Below are 23,392 nucleotides of genomic sequence, written 5' to 3'. Positions count from 1 at the left end.
ATGGTACACTTTCTTTAGAAGGAGATTCTTTCACTCTTTTACACATCAACGACAGCAAGATAAAATTACGTTCTCTACTTTATTTTTCAGCCGTACAAACAACCCAGGCAACACCACAGCAGAGAATAAAGGTTTGCGCTTTTACTTTGGTGGGGTATTTGCAACCTTCCAGGCATATTGAGCAAACACCGCAGTTTCTCTTTCACCTTCAACTTCATTGATGGGCACAGCGCCACTAATTTCTTTTAAATCCTCTGGTGTGAGCTTCAATGCCAAGGATCCAATATTGTTATCAAGATTCTTAACCTTAGTTGTACCTGTAAATTATCCAATCAATTTGTTTCGCATCAAGCGCTACAGGAGAATTCAATCCACTTTATCTGGAGATGGATAAAGATATATACAGATGTAAACAAAGAGACTAGAGTACCAGGGATTGGGATTATATCGTCCCCTTGATGGAGAATCCAAGCCAGAGCTAGCTGAGGGGGAGTGCAGCCATGCTTTGCTGCCAGTTCGGATAATCGGGCATATAGAAGTTTGTTCTTCTCCAAATTCTCCCCCGTGAACCTTGGATGCACAGCCTATGCCAAGGACATTGAAAATGAGCGTAAATATCAATTCTTCCTGCAAAACTACTTAATTTTTCTTACTTGCTACATTGTCAATGAGTGTTATTTAGCTGTAGTCACCTAGGTACGTACCAGGAAGCTCTCAGTAGGCAAGCTTTCCACGATTGCTTTCCCGCCGAAGAACCCATGACCAAGAGGGCTATATGCCACTATCCCAATTCCAAGCTCTCTGTGAGATTCACAAAAGTTGCTTAACGATGTTGTTGGGATTTCATGATTGTTAATAAAGCGTCTAATATTTCATAACCAATTCAAAGACCATGTAGACAAAACTTCCACCCCTGTCAATAATTTAACGATTGGCTTTGAAATTCAAACAAAATAAAACCTGCAAAGTGGAATTATCTCGTCTTCGATTTCACGGGTCCACAAGGAATACTCCATCTCTAAGGCAGTGATGGGATGAACCGCATGAGCTCTTCTTATTGTGTCTACACTAGCTTCTGATAGCCCAATGTATTTTATCTTTCCTTCCTCCACCAGCTTCTTCAGCTCCTCCATCTACCATTTGCCAAAATTGGTCAGATGGCAAGCAGAAATAAAGTAAAAATGAAGTATAAGACATTGAAATGTATCAAACTACAAAGTTTTGTATGGATTCAGAATGACAAAATATATCTTAAGACTCACAGTATCCTCTATTGGCACTGAGGAGTCCACACGGTGCTGATAGTAAAGATCGATGTAGTCCACATCAAGATACTTGAGACTTTCTTCACAGCATTGTCGTGCATATTCAGGGGTACACTTGACGCCAATTTGACCATCCGCCGCAATAGTAATCCCGAATTTGGTAGCTATTTGAATTTTTTCTCGAGGAAGCTGCTTCAGAGCCTAGAAAGACAAGATGATTTTAACTCCGTCTAACATTTTCTGGAATGTAGATGTGTTCCTAAGGCTAATTTGTCCATTGGATGAAAATCTCAACTAAACAAATACAGTCTCAACCAACCATTCGGGCATCCAAAAGAGGCACCGGCTAAATCACATTTTGAATGAATTTTCAAGATGATTAGACAGTAAGAAATTACAATACCTTGCCAATCATGATCTCATTATGGTGATTCTCTCCATAAACATTTGCTGTATCAAATAAGGTTATACCCCTATGAAAGGCTTCCTTTATAACGGAGCATCCATCTTCATGTGAAAGAGGAGCATTCAATATTCCAGAAAGTCCGCCGCTTCCAAACCCCAATTTAGAAACCTGCGGCCAGAAAAGGATCCCATGAGAACTGTTTCATGCTAATAAAACTATCTGAGGAAGTCCCCGATCCAATAATCTGGGTTAACCAAATACAGGGCCAATGATCTTAAACAAGCATTTTTTGAAAAGGATATGAACAGTGACACATGACTGAAATCACTTAGAATTATTTATTTACGGATATGGAGATTATCATTGCAATTTGTAGAGAAAAGATTCAAGTAAAGATAGAATATAAGATATTGAAATTGGAGATTGGCCTAATCCAAATGGGTTGGAGAGAGCAAGAAGAAGCCTACCTCAAGTCCCTGACTGCCAAGTTTCACTCTTGGAATTTGGATATGGGACTTCTCCGCCATCTCAACAAACCACAGCAAAGCTGCAAGATGCTATTACAGGAATGGAAAATTGTAAAGTTTGCACACCTAGTAGGACTCCATTTATACCCTAATTCCCCCCACCAACTTTAACAGGTGGAATTTTTTTCGTCAAAAGTGGGAAAGACGGCAATCGTGTTCATGGTGGGGACACTGTGCGGACATTAGATTTTAATATTATCGAACCAGAACAACGACAAGACAATAAATCTGAAAGGGCTAAAAGATTGACCTGCATTGTCGATTAGTTAGTGTATTTAAAGTTTGTTTGAAAATGGGAGAGACAATTCAAACATGACGAAATTGCTTAGAGTAATGTTCTTCTGTGATCCCCACCACGAAATTGGCCAAGTTTTCAGTCATTTATAGTTTCGAGTGTTTTGTTTGTCGGCCATCTAACATTGCCAGGCGGCAAAGAAGAGCAAGGAATAGTCTCTCGCAGCAACTTTATTGGAGACACGTGCATGAAAATTTGAAATTGATACATACAATTACATACAGAAGAACATTACGATTTTACTCTTCTAGATACTTGTGCTACCACGCCTCACAGTCACATTCTCAAACTACTTTTTTTTTTTTTTTTTTTAATTGAATGAACCCATAACTCTAGCCACACGTGAAGAAGCATGATTAAGCTCAGTTAGTCATATAATTTTATCTTGGCTATTCAGCCCAGATTTCTTCCCACCTACCCCCAACAACCCACCAATTTATATTTGCAAATTTTGACATTATTAATATATTAATATAGAAAATACTAGTATGCAGCTTAAATTTACTCTCTTATTTTGACTGTGGATATATTTTATTTAATTTTCTTATTTAATGATTAAAAAAATAATTTTTAATGTATTGATATATTTTTTATATTTTAAAAAATATTTAAATAAATAAAAATAATATAAAAATAATAATAATAAAAAAATAAATTTGTGCTGGGCACGCCAGCGGTCAAAGCTGGCGGCAGCTCACGAATGAATTAATATTACCAATTTGCTTTAAAAAAGAGAAAAAAAAAAAAAAAAAAAAAAAACAAGACGGCGGAAAGTGAGCAGAAAAAGTAAAATTTTGAGTACAAACAAAGAGCATGATTGGTATCAGTTTGATTCCAACCTAAATTCAAAATGGTTGGAAGTTCTGGCTTTAAAACAAGGTTAGTTGAAGCTATTTGCCCTTAAACACATGATTATTCGTAATGTTTCTCCCAAATTACTTTTTTTAAGTATTTAACATCAGACTCCAAAGATCAATGTTACTCAACTTTTCAACTTCCACACATCATATTTTTTTAAAATTTTAAAATTTTTTTAATTTTCTTTTTTAATTTTTTTTGAATTTATTTTTTTCAAACTAATTCAATTCTTCTATTTATTATTTATATATTAAATATTTTATAAAATTAAAAAATTAAAAAAAAATGTGATGTGTGGAGGTTGTGTAGATTTTTTCACTCCAAATTAGTTTTAAATTTCCATCCTAGACCGTCCAGTTTATATTACAAGTACAAGCCAATTAATTAATGGAATATGATAAGCTTAATTATATATTTAGAGCATCCTTAATGGTTTAACCAAAGTTAAAGAATATTTTTGATGAATGTAAAATAGATTTGACTTTTGACTATTTCATTCACATAAATCTTTACATTAGAATAGTTAACTATTTTTTCTTTATATAACAATAAAATAATATAAGATAAATTTTGATTTGCCTATTCCCATCAAATTTCTATATTAGATTATCCATTTATTCATTATATAGTAATGAGTAATTAATAATTAAATAAATATTTAATTTTTTAAATTATTAATTTATTTTATTTTATCATATTTTTACCTATTATATGTTAATTAGTAATCATATTCTAAATAAAAAAAATAGAAGGTCTAGTACCATGCGAGGCCCCTCAGCACATAAGTCGTGCATTAATGGTTTTTTTTTTTATGAGTAAACTGAAGTCGTGCATTAATAGTTACTTAGAAAATATAGATATTTCCTTAAAAGTAGTTAATTTACTTGAAGTCGTGTCCCCCAAATATCACTTGAAAATAGTACTTTCGTTCAACTTGAATATATACATGAAAGTTTAGAGAGAAATAATTGATAAAATATATATTTGGTGTATCTACAACATAACTAGCAAATTTGAAATTAATTTTGGTGTTCATTGTAATTAAAGTTTAAATATTTAGATTTTAGCTAATCTATTGTGATGGTATTTTGGCCGAGTCTAATAGTTAAGTATGTAATAGATTTAATTTTTAACTAATTTATTGAGGATGCTATTAAAAAGTCTAACTAATAATCGCCATGTAGATATCAACAGACACTGAGGATCGAATCTCCATTAATTTCAAATTGAAATTGCCTAATATCAGAGATAACAAAAGATATTTCTATGAAAACCAGGTTACGTACACCAAACTTCATCTTAGAACAGAAAAATTTTTAATTCGTACACGGTCGCACTCTTCTTCACTCCGTACACTTCATTTTCCTTTTTCTTCATTGTTCCTGAACAAACAGAATACATATGCACAGAGAAATCATAAAGAGATCAGTAGAAATGGAAATTTTACAGCTTGAACGGATCAGTACTCTTGCTCTACTTCTATGGTAGTTTCAGTACTTTGTGTTTAGGATTACCTTACCTTGATAATATTGTATTTGCAAATTCCAAGCATATTGAGAAAGAACAGAAATCTATCGTTCGCCAACAACTTCATCAATGGGCACCGCCTCACAAATTTCTCTCCGATTGTCTTCAGAGAGCTTTACAGTCAAAGAACCAATGTTGTTATCCAGATTCTTAATTTTAGTTGTACCTGCACAATCTCAACAACAACATCTATTACTATATATAAATGCGAAATCATATAATTTCGACGTGTCATTCTACCCATAAAAATAAGCATTCTACTTATTAAATTTGAAGTGTTATGTTTATGGAGTAATAATCCTTTTAAAAACAATATTTCACTATGAATCATTTTAACTTTTAAATTTTATTTATTTTCTTACATGTAAAGATATAAACCGATTTAAGTCTCCACCCAAAGACACTATTTCAACCTTTATATTGTTTCGTCAAATAGACGCCCTCTAAACTGTTTCAAATTTCTCCACTATAAAACTTGATCTCTCTCTAAATTTCTCTCCCTCATACACAACAATCCGCACATTGTGTAGGTTATAGGCTCGTATATAATAATGTAAAAATAATGTAAAAATCATCCATTTCAGCAAGAATCTCTTAACCTGTTTAAAAGCCATATTTATTAATCAAATTCAAGAGAATATTATATATAGGCACAGGCTGAGAAAGAATGTGGTGTCTCCCTCATAAAAAAAATTAGGAACAGAGATACATCACGGTACTGGATGCATGGTGATTGGGATTTCAGTTTGCAGCACAAGAAGATATGATCCAGTACTGTTAAGTTAAAACAAACAAGCACAGACTAAATAAAAGCAATCCTGTATTTATGCATTAGAAAGATGGAAATTTTATATTAAAGAGAGGGCTAGAAATTATTACCGGGGATTGGGATAATGTCTTTGCCCTGAAGGAGAAGCCATGCCAAAGCTAGTTGAGGAGTAGTGCAGGCATGCTTTTCAGCCAGACTGGCAAGCTTGCTGTAAAGAATCTTGTTCTTCTCAAAATTCTCCCCACTGAACCTTGGAAACATGGGCTGTGAATAGAACATGAATCATGTATATGACTTTTAAATTAACATTCCTGCCTTAAAACAATTGTCTCGCTCATTCCATCATGGTGCGTTTTAGATAGTAAGTTAAAGATGAAAATTGAAAGTTGAATAAAATATTATTAAAATATTAATTTTTAATATTATTATAATTTTAAGATTTAAAAAAATTAAATTATTGATTATATTTTATGTGAAAACTTTAGAAAATTGCAATGATAAGATAAGATGAAATACTTTCCATATATATCCAAATAGAGGCAAACATTTTATATTGGGTGGCTCTACAATCAGTGCTGGGGGCTCCCGCTAGTATATTTTGGGTTTTTTTTTTTTTTTTTTTTTACTTTTTTCATATGTATTTTTTAACATTTTTAAATATTTTTTTTAAAAAAATTACAACATCAATAAAAAATACTTCATTAATCACTAAGTAAAAAAAATAAAAAATCCTAACGAGAAGAGTAGCAATTAATTAAAAAGCAGAAATTTATTACCGCATATTAAAAAGAAAAATTATATTCATCATTTTCAGACCACATACCACAGATTATTTTTTATTTTATTTTCTTAAACCAAATGTGTGGTGTGTGAATGATGAGTAAAAGAACTCAATTAGTTTAAGAGGAATAAAACTAAAAAAAATTAAATAAAATAAAAATAAGTGTGGTGTGTGCGTGGATGAAGGGAATCGAGATGATAAGTAGTAAAACTCTATTAAAAATAGGTCCTTCTAGGGTCACCAAGGATTCCTATCGATATGTGTAAAATACACTTTTTATTTTTTATTTTTTTTCAAGAATTTTTTTTAAATCTTTTTAAATATTTAAAAGAAAAAAAAATTACAAACTCTTTTAAAAATATTTCCTTGATAATAAAGTAAAAAAATATAATAAAATATGAATTGACAACTTTTATAGTGCTGCATCCTCGATGGATGCAGCATTTTTCATTACGTTTGGATATTGAGATGGGTTGAATTGAGCATCTGAATAATAATATATTTCTTTAAGGATAAAATGAGTTTAGTTTTTTTTATGAAAAGTTGAAATGTAAATTTCGTCAATAATTAGTTTATGTTTGAGATGATTCGAGCCTAAATATTTATCCGATATATGCATCTGATCAATAACGTTAACATATATACCAGTACACTTCCAGTAGGCAAGCGCTCAAGAACTGCCTTCCCACCAAAGAAACCACTACCAAGAGGGCTGTATGCAACTATTCCAATACCCAGCTTCCTGCATGCCCGCCCATGCCACTAACTAGTAAAATCATGAGGTACGTACGTACCAACTAAAAGAAAAAGAAAAAAGTAAACAGAGGAACAGGACAACGACGAGGACGATCTAGATCATCTCATATATATAAATATATCTTATATGTAATAAGTGCAAATAAGCAGGTGTCGTTCACTATTTTTTTCCATTTTGCCCCTGCTTTTCAATTCGTCTTCCCATTTTGTCCCTTGGCTGTCTTCCTGATCTCGTCTTGTTTTCCCACGCTGTGCATTTCTAATTCGGTTTCTTGTCTTCTTCTCCAGAACCTTCCATCCTTCAGTTTTCGAGAGCTTTTTCTTATCTTCTTCTCGAGAGCCTTCGATCATTCAGCTTCTCGAAATCTCATTCTTTGCTTCCGAATCTCCTTTCCTATGATTTTTAATTTTTTTTTGTTTTCCACCGCTTTCACCCTCTTATCAGATTCTGAATTTTGCTTATTTTTTTCCTCACCGCCTTCACCGCTTGCCGCTTGGTATAAGAGTGACTTTCATCTTCTTTGGTTGCGGTCTATATTTCTCTCTCAACTCAGACCCCCTCTCTTTTCTCTGCATTTTTTTCTCCATTTTTCAGTTTTTTTGCTCCCCCCCACGCCTCCTCTGCTCTCCCCAACCGATTTCTCTCCATTTTTCTGCTCACACACCTAAAGGCACGGAGCAAAAGCTCACCGCCGATCTCTGAAAGAAGCTTCAAGAAATGACGCCGATCATATTTTTTCCTAATCTTTTTTATTATTTTCTTGTTGTTCCTCGTCTCTCTGTTGTTGCCATTGAAGAAAAGGGTAAAATTCTAAAATTTTATTTTTGCAGGAGTTTTTTTTTTTTTTTCTCAAGGAGTTTTTATTTGGGTTTCTCGGTTGCATGTTAAATCTGTTCTTCTTTCTTGTGCGGGTGTTTTTTTAATTTTTTGTTCATCCCCTTTCGCATCCAAGTTGTTTGTTTTCTTGCTTTTGCTGGGAAATTAAAATCATGTCAAGCTCGCCGGCGTTTTTTGAATTTTCCAAGAAGAGGTCGGAGAAAGCAAGCTTCTCTATGTAGCCTACTGAGTCAGTACCTGAAGGAGAAGGGCTCCTTTGGCGATCTAAACCTCGGATGTCATGCAACGTCAAACGAAACGGTGTGCTTTGCCCTCCTCTTTCCTTTTCTGCATTTTTTTTTTTTTTTTGTTTTGTTTTAACTATCTCATTCCTTTCTTTTTCCTATGTGATTTTCTAAGAAAACCCAGAAATTAGATCTACTTGAGGTTTCTCTTTCTTTTGGGTTTTTGACTGTCTAATTCCATATCATCGCCCAAGCATTTCGATGTGTCCTCTTTGCTCGTCAAAACTCTATAAAACTTTGATGTTTTAAAACCCTAGCTGATCTCAATCTTAATCCATTCCACGTAGCCACGGGGCCGCATACCAAGGCTCAAGCAATCTTATGAGCTTTTCTTTTTTCTCTCCTGTTGACTTCCATTTTCAATGAATCAGATGGCTCGGTTCCATGGGATTTTGCTCTTCTCCGCACTTCTCTGCCTCGTTCATGCTCTAGAAGCTAGCACTGGTGACGCTGATCCGGTTTACAGGTAAGTTTCTTTTTGTTCTTTATCTTTTGCGTTTGCTCTAATTTTTCAAATTTCTTTTTGTATTATCATAATCGGTTAAATATGTAACCGCCTTTTTTTTATTTCTTTCTTTTCCCCCAAATTTAAATATTGGTGGTTGCACTATTTGACGGAGAAGATTAGTTTGTTTACCTGATAATACCTGTGTAGCAGTGGAGAAGTATTACTTTCGAATTTTTGATACAGTGGAAGTTAAACAATGGTACTATATCTTCTAGATAAATTTGAATGTGAGGGTAATCGCGTAAAGTTTGAGATTTATAAAATTTAGGTACTGCTAGATAAATCTTTTCAAGATAATTAAGTTTTTTTTTTTTTTTCCTCATATCCTCCAACTACTGAACCCATTGAAGGTTTGTTGAATTCTCTCCTTCCCATTTTTTATTTCTCTTCCTGATCTGTTTGGTTGCTATGATTTACTTGGCATTATAATACATATCGAAAATTGGATGTATTTTTAAAATTATACCCTGGATATTGCTCCATTTTTTATTTCTCACTGCTTATGTATGCCTCATGTCTGGTTGATTTAATATTATAAACATAATGCACCAACTGGTTTTACCTAAAAGAACGGTGGAATGATTTTTCTTCCCGAGCGGTTAACACAAGCCATGGGAAATCATTGGTGCAAGACATATACGTGGTCGATTCAAGATATGCATATATATAATTTTGCATTAATAGAATTTTTACTTTAATATCTTATAATAATTTTATTATTGTAAATCTAACATTATTTTTAATTTTTGTAGTCTAAAGGTTCTACGTTTTATAATGTAGAACAGATTTGTTCACGATGAGTGCCCTGAAATTTGTAATATTATTATGAAAAAGTCAATTATTCTTGGGACAAAAATCAGTCTCTCTTCGTATAACGGTATTTTTTCTTAATATTAACATTCTTATTAATTATTTATCTTGCATTTGTATATTTATTCATACATGTTTATAATGTAGGCTTATCGTTATCGTCACGACCAACAAGTGTTTTTACCATTCAACCCTTTCTTGCATCCACCATTCCATTACATACATGGTAAATTATGTGTTTAAATTGATTTATTATATTTGTTATTTTAATGCAATATGAATTTTATATTAACCTTTGTCGATACATTAACCTCTGTGAATATGTTATCATATATATTTAATATGTATTTCTTCTTATTTGAATGTTATACTTTATTTATCAATTCAAATGTTCAGGGCAAAATAAAACAATGCGTTACTTGAAGAAATAATTGCCAAAAATTTGAATAGGTCAGGTGCGTCAACTTCAAGCAGTTTTACCGATCCATTAATTAAAATATCAGAAATTGCCGAAGCCTTGAAGCCTATACCAGCAATGACGGTATAATTTTATTGTTTAAAATCATCTCTGATTTCTTATAAAGATTTATCTTTTTCGCTTCTTTTGTTTTCTTATCTTTTTTTGAAATATGGAGATTGGAGGTTGGTTGAAATGAAATGGAGATGGAGAATGAGAACTTCTAAATTGTATGTTGTGGATTTGAAACAGTGCATGTTTCTAAATTGTGTATTGTGGATTTGAAGAAATATGGAGATTAGAGGTTGGTTGGGATGAAATGGAGATGGAGGATGTGAACTTCTAAATTGTGTTATGGATTTGAAACAGTGCATGTTTCTAAATTGTGTATTGTGGATTTGAAACAGTGCATGGTCTTGTATTTAGTAAAATATTCATTATTTGTTACGGTTGAATTAATGTGATAATACTTTACTTTTGTTGATGCATTTAATTGTTCAGTTTTAATGCACCAATCGACATTCTTGGTTGGATTAACTTTTTTACGTTATTGTTTTCTTATCTTGTTTTGAAATATAGAGATTGGAAGTTCGTCAGAGAATGAAATGGAGATGAAGGATAGGAATTTATTAAATGCGTGTTGTGAATTTGAAAAAATGTATGTGGTTAAATTTAGAATGTTGATTGTTTGTTATGGTTCAATTAATGTAGTAATACTAAACTTTTATCGATACATTTAATACATACATGGTCGAAGTTAGATTTATGATGTGTGATTTACATCAGCCATTTTATTACATCAGTCATTTTATTAGATCAGTCGAAATAGCTTCTCTACACTTGTTTTTTTTATCCTCTCTGGAAATATGGAGATTAGAGGTTGGCCTTAATGAAATGGAAATAGAAAATGAAAACTTGTGATTTTTGTGTTGTGAATTTGGAACAGTTTGGAACAGTTCATATGTTTGGATTTAGGATATTGATAGTTTATTAGCTTCAATTAATATGGTAACATTAAACTTTTATTTATACATTTAATTGCCAATTTTAATGCAGTGATCAACATTTCTGGTTAGAGATTTACAATATTTGATCTGCATCAACCATTTTACTACTTATCATGTGGAAACTATAGCAAAACCACTGAATACGACAAAGATGAAGAGTTTTTATGCTATAATTGCAAAGAACTAATAACTACACAACCAAGGTAAATATTCATCGTGATATTTTGAAGTTAATAATTTTTACATCATAATTATAATATACTATTTGCTAATACCAAGAAGTGATAACTTATTTATTATTCCTAGATCTTGAGTCTATTTAGAGGCATTCGATGGCAGTGCCTCAATCGCAGTAGTAGCCTTTGATCCTATAGTAGAACGAATCTTTGATTGTACAACAACAGATATTGTACAATATGTAGAGGAGGTAAGATTTGTACTTTTAGCCATATTTAAGAAATTTTTTTTTATATGTTTTTATCGTTACAGGAGAGCATAGAGAACATTGCAAATAGAATTCAAGATAAAGAGTGGATGATTGTTTTGGGCGCATTTATGAATGAATTTAGAAAATTGCGCCAAAACAAATTTAACGTATTATCTATTAATAATGTGTAGCTATAAGAAATTCATATGTAATTGTAAATGTATTTATAAAATATTTTCTCATGTAATTATGAGATAGCTCTTGCTTTATATTTGTAATTATGACGATAATACATTAACTTCAATAATCACTTTTCCATCTGCAATAGAAAATTGTGTAATTGTAAATCTGTTCGTGCAAACTCTTATGTTATAATTATAGATATTCTGCAAATAATAAATGATTTTTTTATGATCAATGAGAATCTTAAAATATAGACAAAATTATTATATTTTATAATTATATATATTAATCTATTTCTTATTATTACATATTTTTACATTTCATAAATGTTATTTTTAAAAATATTTTGTATATTTTTGCAATTGGGCACACGTGCAATGCACGTGTTTGCCCTTTACTAGTATATATATATATATATATATATAGACACCTTTTTCTCTTAAAATTAAATATTATAGGTAGAAATTAATTAATTAATTACATTTTTCAACCAACTATAGATTGCATGCAGCCTCAGTATCTCTGATCGATCATAGGAGAAAATTATCTGCATATTGGCACCGATTTTCATGCACGCTTCCATGAGTACTCAATATTGGCCGACCCGTCATGTGTTTTCCTTATCTTGCACATGGCCGTTATATCTATTGAAATGACTTTCTTTTTTTTTTTTTTCCGCGAAACATGTGGTTGAAAACATATGACATTAATGAAAGCCTTGAGACTTTGTCCATCATCGTGTACTTTTTCCCATACAAAATTAGCGGTACCACAGAATCCGAGGAAGTGGATCAGCTTGATCGAGGATCCTAGCTAGCACGATCGCAAACTCTGAAATATTTGTTTCTAACTTCGAGAGTAAGGTAATTAATTTTGGAACAAAAGTACTTGAGGCTGTCGGTACGTATACACGAGGTCAAAGCTAGCAAGCTAGCTAGTACTCTAATATTAAATGCATGCAGCTGCATGCATGTTGAAGGGGTGCCTTAGCTAGGCTAGCGTTATGGTCAAATTTAGTAACCAAGATTTCCTATATTTTCCTAGCTAGGCTAGCGTTATCAGTACTAGCACTAGCACTGCTTGCTCGATCGCTGCTTTCGCTAGCTAGAATTAGGTTAGTGTTAGGCCTTCATATATTTTGCATATATATACACATCATATATGGATGGCTAATGGCTATGCTCAAAAATGTATATTCATGGAAAGCATAGACGGAATATATAATATGACGTACGTACAAGCATAGTTTTCTAGCTTTCTTACGTGTCAAATTCCCTATGGCTTCAGTTTATATTAAGTACTACTATATATCGATATATATATATATATATATATATATATATATTTTTTGCATGTGTTCATGTCTACGTACGTGGCAAGCTCAGTACTGCTGATCATGATCATATATCCTAGTACTAAAAATCACTTTTGTCTTGATACGATGTCTGAAGCAATAAGATCGATCGATATTACACCGCGTACTCCACTAGCCATTACTCCACCAGTTTATATGTAGTTCATCAAGATTTTGGAGTACTTTAATGTTAATTGCCAAATATTAATTAAACAGTGAAAGTCATGTCATATATAATATATCTAGTTCCTATTCAAACCCAAATAAGCTAGATATATAGTTTGTGAAGTGTTTAGGCATGTCGATCGATCTTTGTGTCTGGTCATGAACTTTATAAGCAATTATATATGTACATACATATATAGCTGATCAATATATATAATTTAAACTCATCAGTAAGAAATTACATGCGGTGATCTTATAGTACTACTATATATCTAGCTAGGCCAGGAAAATATAGATTAGTTATGTAAATACAAAGGGTCTTTGATAATCAACCGATCGACCATAGACTAATACAAGGTGGTATATACGTAATTACACACATAATATTATGGTTAGGTATATATATATATATATATATATATATATATATATATATGACTTTCTAGGGTACCTCATGGAGAGAAGATTTGCGAAAGGGACATCACATCGATGTCTACTAAGATATGGGAATCAAGTACTCTTTGTCTGTGTTACCTCAAAAAGTAAACACAAAAAGATCAAGTCATTGTCATTGGTCGATCGACTGTGATCCTTCATCTATGTTGATAAAGAAATTAAGATCAGAGCAAGATACTCATGTCATAAGAGAGGATCGAGAAGTATATATAGGATCCTATATATATATTACAAACCATAATATATATATATATATTTGCATATACGTACGCACGTAAAATACCGATTGATCATCGAAGTTTAAATAAGAATTTGGGTCACAATATATAATAAATTTGTTATACTACTTGTACTGTTTAATCCCCACCAAATAGTTGCATGGACCAGATGTCCTCCATGCTCCAATAATAGTTGTCATTAATGGATTCAGGAGCGGGTAAATGAGGTGCTGGAATAGGCTGATCCATATTTGTTTGGAGTGATGGCGGAGAGTAGGTTTCCAGCGGGTCAACGACGTCCATGCTGCCTACTGCAGACACTTGGCTAATTGAGCTTCCAGTTTGGTCATTCATGACTACAGAAGAACTACTCTGCCCATATAAATTCTCTGCTTGCTTGATATGCTTTTGGATTCTGGTCCTCCAGTAGTTCTTTATTTCATTGTCAGTTCTTCCAGGAAGATGCTTAGCAATTTTTTACCACCTGCTTTAATTTAGCAAGTAACTCGCAAAAGACAGCTATAACTTATAAGGGACATATATAATAGTTATACAGCCATTTGATGATTATCTTAATTAATTATCTAATCATGAGATTAATCTGTCACGATTTCAGTACAGAAAAACATGCAGCTAGCTAGCATATATGTATGATTCGACAAAAACATCTTAAAATCTTGAATTAGCAAAATCATCATGCATGCATGTAATAGCTAGAAAGCTGCCGAAAGTATGGTACTCGATGATCATGAGAAAGTTGCTGGCTATAATATTATATATAGCTATTTAATTAATGTGATCCAAGATTCATCAGATCAAGATCACTTGATTTTGGTGATAATGCATGCGGGACTTATAGAAATTATAATTCCATAATTAACATGTACGAATATATATAATCGAGCAAACAAAAATGATCCTCTTGTTGATTCTAGAAACAAATGTTATAGATAGCAATGCAACCTACTGATTTATTAAAGAGACTTATTCCAAACCATATGTTCCGATCCATATATATATGTACGCTTCAAAACCTAATTCCTCCGTGCATTTGTTAGACTTTATATAAGGAAAACTAGAATTAATTTCCAGCTCTATCGGATGGAGCTGTCCCGGCCCTTGCTTTGCAGCTAGGGCTCACCACTCATGAACCAAGTAATTTCTGAATGGCTCGTGCACGATAGAGAAACTATGTTCAACTTCTTTCTCTTGTTCTTCTTCTTCTTCTTCTTCCCTTTTATTTGTTCCCCCAGTTTTTCTTTTGAAGTTTTAGTATTTAGTTATGAAACTGTTCATGCCTATGATCTAGATTATGCACCACCTGATCTGTCCAGTATATACAGACATTAAGGATGCAGGACGTGTATCAAAGCTAGAATATTAATTCTTTAAGGTACGTATATAGCGATCTTCATTTTCTCCAAAACAGTTTAGAAAAAAATGAATTTTTTTCGTCATTTTCGATCGGGTGTGCATGTGCATGGTTGGGTCAGGAAAATTTGAACAAATTAATGAAAAGATTTTGGTGAAATATCATAAAATAAGGAAAACAGTTCTAGGGAATATATCTATATATATATATGTATATATATCTTTTTCTTTGAACCAGATCTCTATCACTTTTTGGGGAAGCATGGCTGCATGTGGTAATTATAGAACATCAAGTTCTCTTCTAGATCTCTTTACCCATCCACTGACTTATGAGAGCGTCGAAGATCACATCCTTTCGCCTTGAATCACTGGGGCCCATGCATGCCATTATACGTAGTCATGAAGAATGGAAAATTAAGAATACATGATGGCTGTCTACCTCAGAGAATTTATTTTTCTTCTGAAAGCGACCGTCGGTAACATGTGACCAATTGATATGGGTTCGGCTTAAAGAGGAAACAAATTATATTGCTGATCAATCTATTTGGCCAGGGTTCTGATCAACATCCTATATATATATATATATATATAATTACTGATTCACACCTGTAATATTGTAAGTATTTCTAGATCTTTGATTGCCTTTTAGTATATAATTTTAGATAACTAATTAACTAATCATTTATTAGCTTTTTAGGGTGTACAAATTTGGTTGTCTTTTATTTTTTTTCAAGAATTTGTAAACTTTTGGAATGGAGTGGGGATGGAGATATATATATATATATATATATATATATATATATATATATCCTCTATGCACCCTAATTAATTAATCTATAATTAGTTAAATTACCCTAGTGATATATATATATATATATATAGTACTAATTGTCAACTTCATGCTTGATTTATATTATTCTATTTTTAAGTCAGTGTGTAGAGTACATAATCATCCATATTATCATCTAAATGGCAAGATTTGATTTATAAGATTTAAATTTTAAAATTTATCTTTCAAATCAAATTATATAATATAAACATATTACTTTTAAGAACATAATTTTTCTTTAAAAAGATGTCGTCTTAGATGTAGATATAGGGTTTAAAAAAAAAAAAAAAAAGATTGGCCGGCCGATAATTAATTAAGAAAAAAAGACTCCAAAAGGTACTGATAGATCTAATTAAGGAGAATCTCTTATTTGTATGCATGTCTACTGCATATATACTTGAGATGATATGCCTCGATTACTCCATCATATACATGATATTATAACACCTAAAGTGAAAATTGCAGATCGAAGGGAAAGGCACAAACTATTTTAAGAAAAAACCTCTCGATCGTCCAGCTTCCATACGGATGAAATCGTAAGCTTACTTAGCTTGGTAATAAAATATAGTATATAATTATTAAGATACTAAAATCAAGAAAACCAGATAATTGGCACATAGGAAATTCAGGAAAAGATCTTGCAAAGGCACTGCAAAAATCTCTCTGATCTGACGGACAGTCACCGAGTTGTACGTATGATTAGTCAAAACAAGTACTGTAGAAGAAATCGATCGAAGTTGATCTCCAGCTTTGACCTTTGTAGTTCAGAAATAATAAAGAAAGCTAGCTAGCAAGGGTTGGAGGCTTGCTGTTGTAAAATTTAACATGCATACATACATACATATATATATATATATATATAAAACAGACCAAATACATATATATATATATATGTACTTGTGATTATAATTTGCAACAGAACGCACCTGTTTCCCCACTTAGCGTGCAGTTCCACAATCAAGAGCTCTTCTTCGGGTGTAATATTACCTCTTCGAACGTCAGGTCGAAGATAGTTTAGCCAACGGAGCCGGCAACTCTTTCCGGTACGTTTGAGACCTAGATGATCAGCATGCAGGATAATTGCTAAAATCAAACTCATACTCCATAGTACTGATCACAAGCTAGCTGGGTTAATACTGCTGCTAAAACGAAAGTAATTTCAAATTCCCCAAGATATTTGTATATAGTGAATTAGCTAGCGGTTTAATTACCGGCAGATTTGGCTAGGGTGTTCCATACTCCTTCACCGTGATTTGCAATATAATTGATCAGAATCATGTCTTCTTCCATGGTCCATGGCCCTTTTCTCACTTCAGCATCTTGGGATGAGTTGCATGGTTTCTTATCCATTTTTGTGGATCAGAGATCAGAGAAGAGAAGAGAGAAAGAGATAGAGATAGAGAGATTTGTGTAGAAAGCTAGATAACTACTGATCAGATGATACACCTAGGTACGAAGCTTGCCAGGTTTTTATAGAGAAGGCGTGCGTACGAGAGGCTTTTTATCGGTAATTCAGCCATTAATCAGTTATTTAGAGGAGAGCTTAATTTTAACCTAATATGATAATGAATTCGAGTTACACATATCCGTACTGAGTGATCAAACCCGGCACATGCATGGCTACATCTTATTAATCTCCAAGCTAGCTAGCTAGGGTAATTAATTAGTCTATTATTTATACTTCCTAGCTCATAATATTTAATCTCTGTGTCCATATAAATAAATTAGGAAAAAATGCACTCGATCGCGGGTAAGCATGCATATTATATATTAATATATATATATGAAAAAATGAAATGGATATAATGAGCATTACAAAATCACGTGCGTGGTAAGACCGATCATGTAGATCTAGTACTCGCTATATATTGTATTCTTCATGAAAGAAAGCCCCTAAAGAAGAAAACAAAATCATTTATTGGAGCAACATGTGTACGTAAAATATTATCAGTAATCAGATATATATATATATATATATATATATATATATATATATATATATATATATACTGGCTAGCTCGGGTCATCACATCAGAATCTTCCCTCTTAAACAATGCATTAGAAAAAAATATGCTACCATCCATTGTTATCTTCCACACTTATCGATCTAAGAGGAAGTATAGAAAATGATTCTCCATGCAACATATATATATATATATATATATATATATATGAATTTAAAGTTAGATGTGCATATATACATAGCCAAATGAGATCAAATGATTGCAATTGATTGTAATTGTGATGCTCTTAGCTAGGCAACATGCATGCATGGATGGTGGATGCATGTGGGTGTCACTTGAACGGTTGAACCAAAGCCATTAACTCCATAATTAGCAAATTAATGTAGAACAAAAAGACTTATCTTCTGTCAAACACACACACACACAAACATATATATATATATATATAAGTACGTACTTAAATAATTTATATAGCCTCGGCCAATAACTTTGGAAAAATACACAGTACTTTTTTAGAAGTTAACAAACTTAACGTTTGATCGATATACCACAAAAACTGTCAAAAAGTACTACTGATAACTGTCGATGTTTCATGCATGTGAAAAATAGTTTTACCCACCCTCACGCCATTCCACCCTAAAAACGAGCAGTAAACCGTGGGCGAAGGAGCCATGCAGTATACCGCCGATGAAGAATTGGCCAGATATATTAAGGTCCGGTTTGGATTTACAATTCATCTCAACTTATCTCATTATTATTCATTACTATTCATCAATTTTAACTCACAAATCTCACTACTATTCATAATCTATCTCACTACTATTAACAATTCATCTTAACTTATCTTCAAATCTAAACAAAGAATTGTAATCATGTACGTACGTAGTTGGAGTAGTACTGCTACTTGTGAGTAGTGAGTCGAAAATTGATCATGTGTGATAGCCCGGAGGAAATGAACATATATAAAATACATGAATAGTTCCTTTCCGAGAAAGGAAATTAATAGGGACGGGGTTTTGTACATGTTATTGGGTTTTGATCGATCGGGTCAATTCTTATCGATATTGGTACTCTGTGTAACAGTGTAAGTTAACAACTCCGTACGTGAGCTGCCTATAATTTTGATGAGCGCTTAAAGCTATTTGAAAGCCAAAAAACTAGAAAACAATTTTTTTTTTTTTTTTGGAGTTTCTAAAATAGTAAAAAATGTGGTCCAAGAGTTAATTATATATAATTGACTGATCATGACGGTCCTCTATAGATCAGTACGTACTACTACTGTTATTCAACGAACCATGCAACACTAGAAGATAATTTTTTGAGAGATGGAGGATAGAGTTAGGTCTGAAGGGTTCTGGTCCACACAAGCTGGTAGGATAGACAAGAAAGGACGAATTAATAAAATTATATATAAGAGTAAAACTATTGTGCCGCCCCATTTTTACCGTTCAATTGTTGGTCAATTTTTTTTTTAATTAGTGATTAAAAAAGTAATTTTAAGTATATTAACGTATTTTTTTTATTTTTAAATATATTAAAAAAATATGAAAAAAAAATAACTGAGCAGTACACCTAACGGTAAGAGTGGGGCGGCATAGTAGCCCCACTCTATATATAAATAGATCCCAATTCAATTGGCAGCTTGGATTAATCTGCCTTATAACTCTTGCTAAAAAAAAAAGGAGAGACTAATTAACAAGGGTCCTAGCTTGCTGGCTATAGCTAGCATGGCAAATGACAAATTAATTATAAGCGTGAGCCACATATATTTAATTAATTAAATTTATATATATGAAAAATTCTACTCAACTGTCTACATAGCACAACTATTGAGAAAAAAAAAAAAGAATTATTTTACTTAGCAGGTGTGTGTGGTAGTGTAGGGTGTTGCTCATGAGTAGAATAAATATATATATATATATATATGGTTTTTTATTCTCCTTTTAGTGTAAGTATGATCTGTCATCACCGTGATCATGTTAGACCCGAAAAGCTTTCCCATAACAGTACTCATATTTTACACCTGTGCAAAAGTTGAATGAATGCAGTACCAATCCAAGAGACCTACCTGCAGGCAGCAAGCTAGCTTTGTGGCTCTCATTGAATGGCGCAAGCGGTGCATACGTAATGTTGAATATCGATCATCCTTTTTCCCAATTCCTATTCATTAATTTGGCTTTTGATTATCTATTGCACTATTGTTGCAAATTTGTTGGGGGGTTACTTACCGAATATAAAGTACCATCTCATTCTCTTCCCAGCTTATATTCGATAAGTACTGCCGCCCGCCCCATGCAACTCTTCCTATATATGGTGTGTGTGTCTGTGTATGATGGAGCCATTAGGTCCAAATACATGTATAGAGCGAAAGGCCTTACCTTAGTGAGAAACATCTTTGTTATCTTTCTGAATTGGAGAAAATGGGAAAGCAACTAGTACTTCCTGCAAGCTCGCAACTAGTGGTAGCCGGGGATTAGTGGCTATATCGAGATATTAAGCAATGTTGGCATGTGAGCACAGTCAATATGTAACCTCAATTTGGATCCACTAGTATATTAACAAACCGGCAAACTGGAACAATCTCATCTTCGATGTCGCGGACCCTCCATTTGTACGGCAGTGATGGGATGAACTGCATGGACTCTCCTTATTGTGTCTGCATTTGCTTCTGATAACCCAATATGTTTTATCTTTCCTTCCTCCACCAGCTTCTTAAGCTCACCTACCTTCCATTAATTAACAAAGCAGACATACGTATATATATTTATATATATGTCAAGATCGAATTAATAAATTGAATCAGTAAATAATATAATATTAGAATAATATAAATTGTAGCTAATATTAATTCATTTTGTAAAACTAATTTAATTACTGTATCCTCGATTGGCACTGTAACGTCAATGCGATGTGGGTAGTAGATATCGATATAGTCCACCTGAAGCCTCTTAAGACTGGCTTCACAGCATTCTCTTATGTATTCTGGGCTGCCCCTTACCCCATATTGCCCGTATCGATTCCCCTCCAACTTCACCACTCCAAATTTTGTAGCCACTTGAATTTTTTCTCGAGGAAGCTGTTTTAAGGCCTGAAATTGCACATATATACATACATAATGACAATTGAGTACGTACACTAATTAAAATAAAATATTGCATGATATTTCATATGTACATGCATGCAAAAGATCGATGCAGGTCCGCCACAATAATGCAAAAATGATAATATATTTTTTTTTTCTAAACAATATATATTAATTTAGGTTCGAACTTCGAAAAGAATATTAAGCAGTACGTAGTATACCTTGCCAACCATGATTTCATTATCAAAATTATGGCCATACAGATCTGCTGTATCAAAGAAGGTGATGCCCCTATCGAATGCTTCCTGAATAACTGCACCTCCAGCCTCGTGAGAAAGAGGAGCTTTGTACAGTCCCGATAATCCAACGCATCCAAATCCCAATCTAGAAACCTGTGCAGCGCGCAAAGAACATTAATTAATCCCATCAAGACAAAATTAAACTTTCTGCTGCATGGAATTTGCCTAGTAGTTCTTTGACATATATAGAACTCGATCAATAATTTCAATTCCTATATATACATATATATATATATATATATATATCCACTTTCAGTGGTAGTACTACTGCTTGCATGAACTAATTCCTTGAATGATCGAATTAGGTAGTAATTAATTAAGCTATATTTTGCTAAAGGTGGTAGCTATGATCTGTTTTAAGTCGATCGAGCTGGTTTCCGATTACGGTCCAAATTTGTACCTAATTTTAAGAGATCGAGTATCTGCAAATTGCAATTCCAGGCCATGTCGTCCGTCCAGTTCCTTTTTCGGAAACTATCCCATCATGTTATGATCACATGATCATCGTAGAAGAGTTTAATCTCGATCTCTGTCATTTTTATTTAGAAAGAGCATATATAAAAAGAAAAATATTATTTGGATTTTGTATTTTATATAAATTCTAATTTCTCGTTTAAGAAATTAATTTTATTGAAAATGTATCTTATTGGTCAAAATTATTGACATGATAAAATTTAAAATAAAAAGTAATATTAATTTAAAAAGACAATACGGAGGAGGTCGTGAGAACAAAACGAGATAAAAATAATTAAAAATGACGTACCTCCAATCCTCGGCTGCCCAGTTTAACTCTTGGGATATCGATCTGGGTCATTTGGCGATTCTCCACCATAATTCTCAAAGGAGCAGTGCTCGATAAGGCGGCCGTGAAGGTGACCATTCTATGTCCCAAGTATAGTAGCTAGCCTTCGTACCCTGCCAAATACACACAAAAAAAAAAAAAAAGATATTCTCCTGCAAATACGCTAATTATCCACTATTTTTTTTTTTGGGATGCCAAGGTCCCAAAGTCACAGTCTTATAGTCGATGATGATGATGATGATCTCTTTCCCGACAGTCGCTGATCATATTTTCAACTCCAACGACTGTGCTGTGCAGGGCATGAGAGGGAAGGGCAGCGGGCCACTACACAGAGTAATGGCCTCTGGAATTAATTGGACTCCATTATTACTATCATTATTAATGAGTCGATGCATGCATGATTGAGATTTGAGTGCACCCGTAAATACTCCTTCCCGTGGGCGGCCGTTGCCTACTTTCTGGCTTTTAGTGACCAAATAATGGGTCTGTCGTTAATAATAGACGGATCGATGACGGACCCATATCAATTTTATCATCTCTCATCTATCCAACGATCGATATCTCTATATATTATTCGTTTAATAAATAAACATATCATGTTGTGTTGATTTCTAAACAGTCACCTGACCAACTTGCAGAAATATGTATGACTGATGAAACTAAAATACTTTTGTGTCCGAATCGCCCGCTGTGCACTACAACAAAAAAGGAATTTTTGGACGATTTTCTTTTGGAACGAAATGAAAATCATCCCAAAAAGTAAGATTTTGAGGCAAATTTCAGATTTTGTCTAAAAAAATGACGAAAGAACAAAACCGTTCAAACGGTATAATTAGGAATAAAATATTTTGTCCCTAATAATAAAACCGTTCGAACGTACATTTTAGCGCATGAAGTAATATTATAATGGTGGGAAATTATTCCACCATTTGAACGTGCAATTTTAACCGTTCGAACGTACATTTTAACGCGTTAAGGATAATTATTATAGCGGAAAACTGCATTACGTTCGAACGTAAAATTTTACCGTTCGAATGATAAATCAGCATTGTTCGAACATGCAATTTGGCGCATTAAGTAACATTAATATAGCAAAAAATTGATATACCATTCGAACGTATAGCATTTACCGTTCGAATGATGAATCAATACTG

General features: G+C 33.0%; 1 protein-coding gene, 1 long non-coding RNA gene and 2 pseudogenes across 3 annotated transcripts; 1 reads left to right on the top strand and 3 right to left on the bottom strand.

Moving 5' to 3' along the window:
• Window positions 1-13: 13 nt before the first annotated feature.
• LOC121265448 (perakine reductase-like) lies at window positions 14-2,847 on the bottom strand. The gene is made up of 7 exons (XM_041169090.1): window positions 2,139-2,847; window positions 1,669-1,839; window positions 1,263-1,466; window positions 961-1,133; window positions 705-801; window positions 431-584; window positions 14-317 (listed from the first exon to the last, which is right to left on the bottom strand). Exons 1-7 carry the CDS (start codon window positions 2,196-2,198, stop codon window positions 142-144), a joined length of 1,035 nt encoding a protein of 344 aa, XP_041025024.1. The 5' UTR covers window positions 2,199-2,847; the 3' UTR covers window positions 14-141.
• Window positions 2,848-4,922: 2,075 nt separating this feature from the next.
• Window positions 4,923-22,268, bottom strand: LOC121242952 (annotated as a pseudogene).
• LOC121242968 lies at window positions 7,352-16,867 on the top strand. Of its 2 annotated transcripts, none has more exons than XR_005936026.1 (3): window positions 7,352-7,947; window positions 13,518-13,521; window positions 16,855-16,867. It is a non-coding gene; the product is annotated as an uncharacterized LOC121242968 (long non-coding RNA). The 2 variants fall into 2 exon arrangements; XR_005936028.1 differs by lacking the exon at window positions 16,855-16,867 and adding an exon at window positions 15,321-15,331.
• Window positions 13,954-17,512, bottom strand: LOC121242961 (annotated as a pseudogene).
• Window positions 22,269-23,392: the final 1,124 nt, after the last annotated feature.

Source organism: Juglans microcarpa x Juglans regia, chromosome 1D (assembly GCF_004785595.1).
Source record: "Juglans microcarpa x Juglans regia isolate MS1-56 chromosome 1D, Jm3101_v1.0, whole genome shotgun sequence".
NCBI lineage: Eukaryota > Viridiplantae > Streptophyta > Magnoliopsida > Fagales > Juglandaceae > Juglans > Juglans microcarpa x Juglans regia.
The sequence above is the reverse complement of the archived record's forward strand: the minus strand, read 5'-3'. Positions and strand labels throughout refer to the sequence as shown.